Consider the following 10,347-nt stretch of genomic DNA (forward strand, 5'->3'; position numbering starts at 1 on the left):
ATCGCAGTGGAGCCAACTCTACAGCTGGATCCGAAGCTACAGTCAGACCAATGAAGGAGGACAAATGAAGCAAGGTGACCTCTTTCTTTAGTAGGAGCCTGCCTTGTGCCTTAATGCGTTCTTTCCTAACGGGAGGCAAGGCGACAGTCATGTCAGCAGAATTTAGCACAACCCCAAGATATTTAATATCCTGTGTAGGTTGCAAAACAGATTTCTGAACATTTATAGTAAGCCCTAAAGAGTCAAATAGGCGTAAGGCATAGAGTGCATTAGTCCTAACTTCCTCTGCTGACGCAGCAATGAAAATACAGTCATCTAGATAGCAAGACACAATGATACCAAGTTTTCTAAGATGAGAGAGGGCAGGCTTTAGTAATTTAGTGAAAATCCGAGGGCTGATGTCAAACCTTGTGGAAGGCATGTGAAGCGAAACACTTGATTCTTCCACATAAATTGTAGCCATTTCCTATCCTGTGGCTTAACATAAACAGAAAAATATGCGTCCTTCAGATCCATGGTAATGAAAAACATTTTGGTTGAATTAATTGTATCACATCTTTCAGAGTGTCTAATTTAAAATGTACATGGTTAATATGATCATTAAGTTCCCTTAAATTTAGGATGACTCTAGCAGTGCCATCTCTTTTGATCGTAGGGAATACGTTAGAAAAGAACCCATGATTCTCTGCCTCGCATCTTTCGATTATTTTCTGTTTAAGGTACAAGGACAAAGCATTGTCCAGAACATGGCTATCAGCTACGGATAAGCTGAGAGGATTGGGGGTTTAATTTGTCTGGGTAAGCTGACAAACTCAAGTATATTTCCATGTACCACATCCTTGATCCAAATGTCCTTTGTTAGAGACCCCCATAGTGATCTGGCACCAAAGATTTTCCCCGCCACAAAATTATCAGGGGTATTAACCAGAGGAGGTAAAACATTACTCACCCTGGAGAGGCTTACTGGGGAGGTTTTTGTAAGTGCATCCCCTTCCCCTGGGGATGTCTCTGCCCTAAAAAAGGCCTCGTCTGGTAACGTGGTCGAGAATGAGTGGGAACTTGATAGTGCCGTCTCGTTGTTTGCTTGTTTGGAGCAAACCTCCTTCCAGAGGACTTGTAAGGATGGAAAGAGGGCCTTCCTAATTTCCTTGTCTTGTGTATCTCCTCACATTTCTTCGTCACATCAAACGGAAAGAGGTCATCTTTTCCTACCTCGCACTCCCATTTGCAAAGGTCTACCAAGGCCGAGTCGTGAACGTGGATCCTTACCACTTCTTTTCTCAGCTGATTTATATAATTAACAGCTGACGAAAGTAGCCTAAGGCTGTTATTTAGTCCATCTAGGTAGGAATTTAAGGTCTTGCCTTTTTTGTCCCCGATATCGCTAATGTAGCGAGCGATGGGGACTATTACTTTTGTAATCAGAAATCTGCTTCGTCCGTGTCACGGGAAGGTGGCAAGGAGTTGAACGTGTCTAGTTCATCCAATGGATCAGGCAGGCATTCCGAAATTTCAGTGGCTTCATCCTCAGAAGAGGAAATGTTATGAAAGGCACTAAAGTTTGCACGGCTTTCCTGCAACACATCAGCCTGCGTTGGCTCCTTGTCTAGTTTTCCAATTAGGTCACTTAACAAGGCGGTCAGTCGGTTAAAGTCGTCACCTCCGGACGAACACTCAGCTGCTGTGTTGGCGTGGCTGGGACCCGCCACTGGCGGCGGTGAACTACGGTCAGGCCGTGGCTGAATACAACCTTCCTCGACTCTCTCGACCAGGGGAGACTTCCTTTTCTTTGCAGGAATATCCACGGAATCCTTGGTAGGTCTCTTTCTATCTGAGGAAGACGAGGATGAACGCCTTGGCGTTTCGTGAGCCTTGTCCCGCTGGTCCGACATCAGTCTGCCCGAAAGAAACGGTACAGAGTCACACAAGGCTTACAATATATGTCTGCAGAACATATATGTATCTTTCACTAAACTAACACTTGCCGTAGTGTGAAAGCTTACCAGGCTAAACTCCGTGTGGAGTACGCCGGTGAAAAAACGAAGTGGAGAGCGGTGAGCGAGTGGTGGAACTGCGTGGGGACTAGCAGTGAACTGACGTGGGACTGGTAGCCGGGGCTTCTCGTTGACTACCGAGTGACGTCAGTTAATTGGTCGTGAAGTGAAATTGTACCCCGGTACTGGCAGTTCACCAGGTTTAATGGCTACCACAACCTCTCCTGAAATGAACGGGCACTGTAAGCTAATATTAGCCAAGGGATAGGAAAGCTGTGATTCGAGACCTGTAAGGATCACCTTCTCCCAGTGAAAGCCTGTTTGATGTTAGGGATGACATCTTCCCTTAAGATGGATTGGGCAGCACCTGTATCACGCAGAACCTTGACATTTATTGCCTTGTCTTTACCATCAGTCAGGGACACTTTACCTTGATACATGTACGAGTCATAAAGTTCTAGAGGAGAGTTGACAGGGTTAGCTAGGGCCACTGGTTTCTTGTTCTCAAATGTGTTAGGTTTAGGGCCACAAAAGAAAGTTGACGTTGAGAGGCCTTGCAATTTGGGTGTCTACATTTTGGATCGTGTGTCCTGGTTTCTTACAGTATGTACACCAGGGGAATTATATGCATTTGGCGAGAATCCGGTCGGCTTACCACCGCGCCCCAAAACCTTCCCCAAAGGAGGACCTAACATTAGATAGTGAACCACGACCTCTATAACCTAGGGATCCCATCAACAAAGCAAACGCATCAGCCACTTTAGCGGCAGACATAAGATCACTCTCTCCCCGTTCTTCCACATGCCTCAGAATATTAAAGGGTAACTTGTTCTTCCATTCTTCCAGGACCATTAGAGTGAGCAACTCCGAAAAGGTGGTAATGTTAAGGGCGGCTAACCATTTCTTAAATTGTCTTAGTTTCTTAGCAAATTCAACATAGGTGTGAGACTCTGGTTTCATATACTGTTGTCTGTATCCGTCAGAAGTGATAGAGTAAGCGTCTAGAATGTTACCTTTGATCTCTTCATATTCTACCTCATCACTAAGGCCGTTGTATACCCTATAAGCTTTTCCTACTAGCTTAGGGATAAGGAGAGACACCCACTGATCCTTGGGCCATTTATTCCTATTAGCCATGCTCTCAAAAGCACGAAATGACCCGTCAACATCAGATTCATCAAAAGGGGGAACTAGCGGAGCAGCTGTAGCGGGATTAAAGCTTGCTAACTTTTTCTTTATATCTATTTCTTCCCCTCTAAACTTAGCGTCATTTCGTAGGGCTAACTCCTGAATTTCTGACTCTTTCTCCTGCCTTTTAAGTTGTAACTGAAATTCTCTCTCTTTATCTTCTTTTTCTGCCTGTAGTTGCATTGATAAGCGAATTACTTAAGTGAGAAACTTGGCAGAGTGATAATAAAGGCAACCTTGGAAATTACCTAGATTATACTTAAGTAAACACTTATGAGTACAATCACTAATGAGGGGGTAAACTAGAGAATTACGGCATTAAAAGGGATCCGGATTACTCTAGTTACGAGACTTGAGAGTGAGGAGCGAATTGTACTGAGACTTGTTATTGATAAGGAGGCGGATTAGTCTGAGAGACTAGTTAAAATGGCCGATTCTAACTAGCGAGAAAAATGATCCGCGAAGTGAGGGGATTGAGGGTTCGCATGAACATATGATGATCCCAACACTTGGATAACACTTATTACACACCTGCCTATGTGCAAAAATAGAGATAAGTGCTATCGGTGAACACGCCTTTCTACCTGGTTTCCTGCTCTACCACTGCTATGCGATACCAATGAAAGTCACGAAGCACTTTTAACTCAAAAGGAGCCACTTGATCGCACAAAGGTAAATTTAAACCACACGCAGAGTAAGTCACAGAAAAAAACACATCAAAGTCACAACACCACAGAAACACAAAAAATAATGTAATCACAGAAAAAAGTCACTGGAAAAATGGAACACTGAACAAGGGTTATAATGGTCCTGTCACGGTCGCCAATTGTTACGTTCACCGGTTAAACGGGTAAGATTGGCATCGGGGAGCCGGTGAACAATAACAATAAAAAAAAAAAAAAAACTGCAGGTTCAACTGGTGAGGAAATGCAAAGGGGGCACTTTAAAAAGCTATTTTAATAACCCATAATGAAACTGACATACACATAGATATAACATGAAACATATGAAACTGACATACACATATACATATAACACAGAAATAAATACAACAATAAAGAACCCAACTTAATACCTAACAATAATACTAATCCTATATGGAGGCAATGTGGAAAAAACTGACGAGGGGAAGTGATACTTATGCGGTGTCGCAGTGGTGAAGTGCTGGGTGATGGTTGATCCCACGGTAGTCCCAAGAGGCGTTGTGTTTACTGGTTGAGGCCTGGACCTCGACTGACTTTCCAGAAAGTCGAGCTTGTTTTAACACTTCCGCTGGAGTCGAATGGGGCCGCGTGAATCCAACTTCGGGACAGTAGCGGGGCTTCATGAGACGGTGATGTGGAGGGTTCATGAGACGGCGGCGTGGAAGGGTTATGAGACGGTGGCGTGGAAGGGGAGGTGGAGAGGTGGCGAACGAGGTAACAAGCGGAGGAGGTGATGGTAGTGGAGTATGTTACGGGCGGGCCGTAACAATATATATATATATATATATATATATATATATATATATATATATATATATATATATATATATATATATATATATATATATATATATATATATATATATATATATATATATATATATATATATATATATATATATATATATATATATATATATATATATATATATATATATATATATATATAATTCCATAATACCCCCTCCTTTACCTGCTGCTTACCAGTGCCATTCCTCTGCCTTTACAGCATAGTGGGGATACCAGTGGAAGGCAAGGGCAGAATTCGGTGGCCGTTGTCAGAGCGAAGTGAAGAGACAGGTATTCATAGGTCAGGCAGACGCAGACAGACAGAAAGACAGGCTCATGGTGGTTAAGGACAGGCACAGGGTCAAATTGCTGGGTTTATTACTACTAACACACACCTGTTAGTACACCAGTCCAGTATAGACACGAGCACGCACTCCCTCAGTCACAGCCAGTCATTGCTCACGCACACAAAGGCAAAGGAGAAGGTGGGAACAGGAGGCCAGACAAAGAGGCAGAAATAAAGGCAGCGAAGTTGGCTCCTCCAGCCATGTCTGTTGACTACACCACTATCCGCAGCAACAAGGTAAGGGGTAGTAGTCACCTACCCAAACGGTTATTTACTTCCGGCAAGGTCTAGTAGCACTAATTCAGGGGATGCTGCTAGTTGTGATCTCGCTGAACGTTTCCTTTTGTGTCTCACAACTCAAGGGGCCAGTCACAGCCTGCTCTCTAAAGGCAACTCTCCTTCTTCACATAAAACTACATGCTCTTACCACACACACACCCTTCACTTAAAATTCAAAATTCTAAATGGTGACTCCAAATCCAGCCTCGGAGTCCCCTTCTGGGGAGGGGACCAGAAATGTTCTCAGATCGGGCTACTCTCCCAGTGGCGACCCATAATGTCTTGACACCTCAATCGACTTTTTCTTCATTAACATCTGCAACATATGCGGTCTTAGATCTAATTTTCAATCTGTAAAACACCACCTCTCCTCTACGAAACCTTATGTTCTTTTTCTCACGGAAACACAGCTTTCTGATCCAACAGCCCCTTCTCTGTTCTCTCCTACTTTCTTTATCCTCATTTTCGCTACAGTGGTGGATGTTGCATTTAACTTGCTTTCGTGCCCACGCTCTTGAATTTTCCGAGTTTTCCACCATCTGGCTTCGACTCTGTAGTCACCCTCTAACTAAATTTATCTGTGCTGTCCATCTCTCCCCTAACTCCTCTGACAATAGTAAATTCTTTCACTATTTAACTTGTAAAGTGAAGCACATTCTGTCCCTCTACCCTTTTGCGGAGATCTCCATCCATGGAGATTTCAATGTTCACCACCAGCTTTGGCTTTCCTCTTTCTACATTGACCATCCTGGTGAACTAGCCTTCAACTTCGCAATCCTCCATGACCTAGAGCAACTGGTTCAACACCCTACTCGTATTCCTGACCGTCTTGGAGACACGCCTAACATTTTTGATCTTTTCATTACTTTTAATCCTTCTGCTTATGCTGTTACCCTATCTTCTCCGTTGGGCTCCTCCGACCACAATCTCATTTCTATATTTTGTCCTACTTCTCCAATTCCTCCTCAGGATCCCTCAAAGCGGAGGTGCCTCTGGCGTTTTGCATCTGCTAGTTGGGGGAGACCTGAGAAGGTATTATGCTGATTTTCCCTGGAATGATTACTGTTTGCATGTCAGAGACTCATTTCTGTGTGCTGAACGCATAACAGGTGATAGTGTCTGGCATGGAGGCGTACATTCCTTATTCTTTATTTCAACCTTAACCTTCTAAACCTTGGGTCTTGTGCTATACGTGATAGGGAGGTTGTTCACAAAAGGTACTTGAGCATTCCATCTCTTGAATCTTATGCACTCTATATTTCTGCCTAAAATCATGCCAAGTCAGTTCAACTTGCTAAACACTCTTTCATAAATAGAAAATGTCAAAATCTTTCCAACTCCAACTTTCGCCAATAACTTTACTTCTTCATCTTTCTCTCTTTTATTTCATCCTGATGGCTCTTCTGTCTCTAAAGCTGAACTGTTCTCTCAAACCTTTGGTTACAATTCCACCTTGAAAGATTCTGGGTTTGTTCCTCCCTCTGACTATTTCATGCCTACAATTAAACTTCTTTGTAATGATGTTTTCCATGCCGTCGCTAGCATACACCTTTGGAAGGCTTATGGATCTAATGGGGTCCTTATTGTTCTCAAAAACTGTGCTTCCATGTTAGCAAGGTGTTGACATGGAAGCACAGACCAATCTCTATCAACTTAGCCTATCGACTTCTGCCTTTCCTTCTTGATGGAAATTTACCTACATTCAGCCTGTTCCTAAATAGGGTGACCGTTCTAATCCCTCAAACTACCGTCCTATAATTTAAATCTCTTGTTTGTCTAAACTTTTGCTGTCGCGTTAGACATATAAAAAGCTTTTGACAAAGTTTGGCACAAAGCTTTGATTTCCAAACTGCCCTACTACGGTTTCTATCCTTCCCTCTGCAGTTTTATCTCAAGTGTCCTTTCCGACCGTTTATAGCAGCCGTAGTAGACTGCACTGTTCTCCTAAATTTATTAGCAGTGGTGTTCCTCAAGGTTCTGTTCTTTCTATTATTCATTAATGATCTTCTTAAGTAAACTTCTTACCCTATCCACTCTTACGGTGATGATACCACCCTACATCTTTCCACGTCCTTTCAAAGACGACCAACCCTTCAGGAAGTCATCATATCACGCAGGGACGCCACAGAACGCCTGACTTCTGATATTTCTAAGATGTCTGATTAGGGCAGAGAAAACTTAATAGTGTTCAATGGCTCAAAATCTCAATTCCTCCATCTATCAACTCAACACAACCATCCACACAACTGTCCCCTCTTCTTTAATGACACTCAACTGTCTCCCTCTTCCACCCTGAATATCCTCGGCCTGTCGTTTACTCGTAACCTTAACTGGAAACTCATCTCTTTTTAAAACAGCTTCTATGAAGTTTAGCGTTCTGCAGCGTCTCCGCCTGTTTTTCTTGCCCCTCCAATTGCTAACTCTGTATAAAGGCCTTATCCGTCCTTGTATGGAGTACTGTTCGCATGTTTGGGGGGATTACATGCACACAGTTTTATTAGATAGGGTAGAATCAAAAGCTTTTCGTCTCATCAACTCCCCTCCTCTGACTGACTGCCTTCAGCCTCTTTCTCACAAGATTTTCTTCTTCCTCTCACTCCTATTATGTCCAACTCTATTGCAAGAGTTAACCAACATTCCCAATCATTCATACCTTTCACTGGTAAGCTCTGGAACTCCCTGCATCTTAGGAATGATAATAGTGTTAGAGTTGTTAGCCTTTTACAGTTTCTGCCGGTTTATGTTGAAAGTTCCTGGGTTGAATGAGTTAAGATAGTGTGCGTGAATCATGCAGGAGTGTATTTTTATAATGGTTTCTATATCAGTCAGGTTTAGAGCTGGTTGGTTGTGTGTATTGTTACTTTAAATGGCTTGACTTCCTTAAGAGATAGGTGTCATGACATTTGACCCTGAATTTTGGTTAACTCGTGGCTTTTAAGGGAACTGGCAACACAGTGGGCCTTTATTTCCCCATATTTTGTTGCCCTTGACCCTCCTGCATAGAAAAAAAAAAAAAAAAAAAACCACAGCCACTTCCATGACATTCACACGGTACAGGACAACTGTCTTTTCTTCTTCAGAAGATTGCACAGGCATCGGGGCATGTTGGACAGACGAGGGTGGACAGGACATCTTCCAAACTGGTGGTGCTCCCTCTCATATCCTGCTCTGGAGGCGGCCTAAGCCATTGGATGGTATGGTTTGCGAAGTGGAATGTAGGTTGTGGTAATATCTATGGGCCTGTATTTGTTTCTCGAATAATTTGTAGCGTGTCTTTATCGTAGTCATCTTTTATTTTGTATTTCAGGTTATTTCTAACAATAATTGTTGAGCAACCGTTAATTTTGTGCCTGGGGTTGATGAGGTAGGTTGTGAAGTTAGAGATTTTTATGATTTCGTGTGCTTTCAAACCGTGGCTATTGAGTGTTACGACATCTGGGTTGATTTCCTTGTAAATGTTACTGAGGATGGTGTTTATTTTTTTTTCTTTTCTTTTTGCTCTTCCAATGTTTTTTCATTGTGTTATAAGATGTTAAGTGTATCAGTGTGTTCCATGTTTGTAAGAGATTGTATGTGTGAGATGTGTTATGTTGTGAACGTTTGTTGTGAGTTTTTGTTAGTGTATGTTGGTTTACTAACTTTGTTTGGGGGTGATGTTTTGTCTGCGCTCAGGCCGCTTCTTATGTTATTAAATTGTGAGTCTTCCCTAATGCACTAGCAGTTATTAAGGGAAATGTAATTGTTGCAAATGTAATTACATATTTCTTGTTCGGTATATGCTGAGTTGGTGTAAAGCCATTTATAAAGACCAGTTTCCATGCCTTTCTTAAGTGATGTTAGGTTCAAAAATTTTCTTGGCCATCCTTCTTATTTATATATATTTATATATATATATATATATATATATATATATATATATATATATATATATATATATATATATATATATATATATATATATATATATATATATATATATATATATATATATATATATATATATATATATATATATATATATATATATATATATATATATATATATATATATATATATATATATATATATATATATATATATATATATATATATATATATATATATATATAATGTATGTAGGTAGCTGGATTGTGTGTGTACTGGGTGTGTTTGTTTGTTTGTGTGATTGTGCTTGTGTTTGTTTGTTGATTATGTTGAGAATTTTTGCGGATGGAGGATCTTAGGAATGATAATAGTGTTAGAGTTGTTAGCCTTTTACAGTTTCTGCCGTTTTATGTTGAAAGTTCCTGGGTTGAATGAGTTAAGATAGTGTGCGTGGATCATGCAGGAGTGTATTTTTATAATGGTTGTGTGTATTGTTTCTTTAAATGGCTTGACTGTATGAATTTGTGGTTTATTTCCACTTCCTCTTATCTTCCTTTGTCTTTTTCCCTGTTCAGGCACTGGTTAGCTAATGTGCGTTATCCACCACCACAGTAGAGGCACGATTTTGTAGTGAATTTTCATTCCCTCCAGGTATGATAATTTTCCCTGCACTCTGAACTAGGAAATAATTTTGAATTTCTAGAATGTGATGCACTTTCTGGGGGTTGGATGTTATTTACTGTTTCTGGGCCTAGATGTTCAAATGACGCTAACAAGGTTCCTTGTTTGAATTCCTTTACACTTTTGGTGTTATTCATGAAAGGTAGGTGGATGGTGTTATTCTTATTTACTTTAGTTAGAATTGGCAAACTATTATAGCAAATTTGCGGTTAAGGATTAATTAGTAATGTCTCCCCTGGTTTCTCTTTCACTACAATAGGGATGAACTGTGACTGGTAAGGTTCAATCCTAATGGGTTTAGTTAGGCTTACCCTTCTTGAGTTGTCTCCTGGAATTTTGGTGGAAGGAATTTCTTTTACTCTTTCTACTTTTCCTCTTTGTTTCTTAATGTGGCTGATGACATAAGGAGTATTTCCCCATACAATGATGTTAGTTTTACCAATCCAGTGAAAAGGAGTTCTTGTTATCACATCAACACCTAATAATAGATCAGCATCAAGG

General features: G+C 41.0%; 1 protein-coding gene across 1 annotated transcript in view; it reads left to right on the top strand.

The window, feature by feature from the left end:
- Positions 1-9,147, top strand: part of LOC123516416 (clarin-2-like) — a 366,448-nt gene extending 357,301 nt beyond the window's left edge. Inside the window, exon 5 of the mRNA XM_045275680.1 lies at positions 8,381-9,147. Within this exon, the coding sequence (XP_045131615.1) occupies positions 8,381-8,529 (149 nt within the window). The 3' untranslated portion in view covers positions 8,530-9,147. The remainder of the gene's footprint in view (positions 1-8,380) is intronic.
- Positions 9,148-10,347: the final 1,200 nt, after the last annotated feature.

Source organism: Portunus trituberculatus, chromosome 41, assembly GCF_017591435.1.
Source record: "Portunus trituberculatus isolate SZX2019 chromosome 41, ASM1759143v1, whole genome shotgun sequence".
Lineage (NCBI taxonomy): Eukaryota > Metazoa > Arthropoda > Malacostraca > Decapoda > Portunidae > Portunus > Portunus trituberculatus.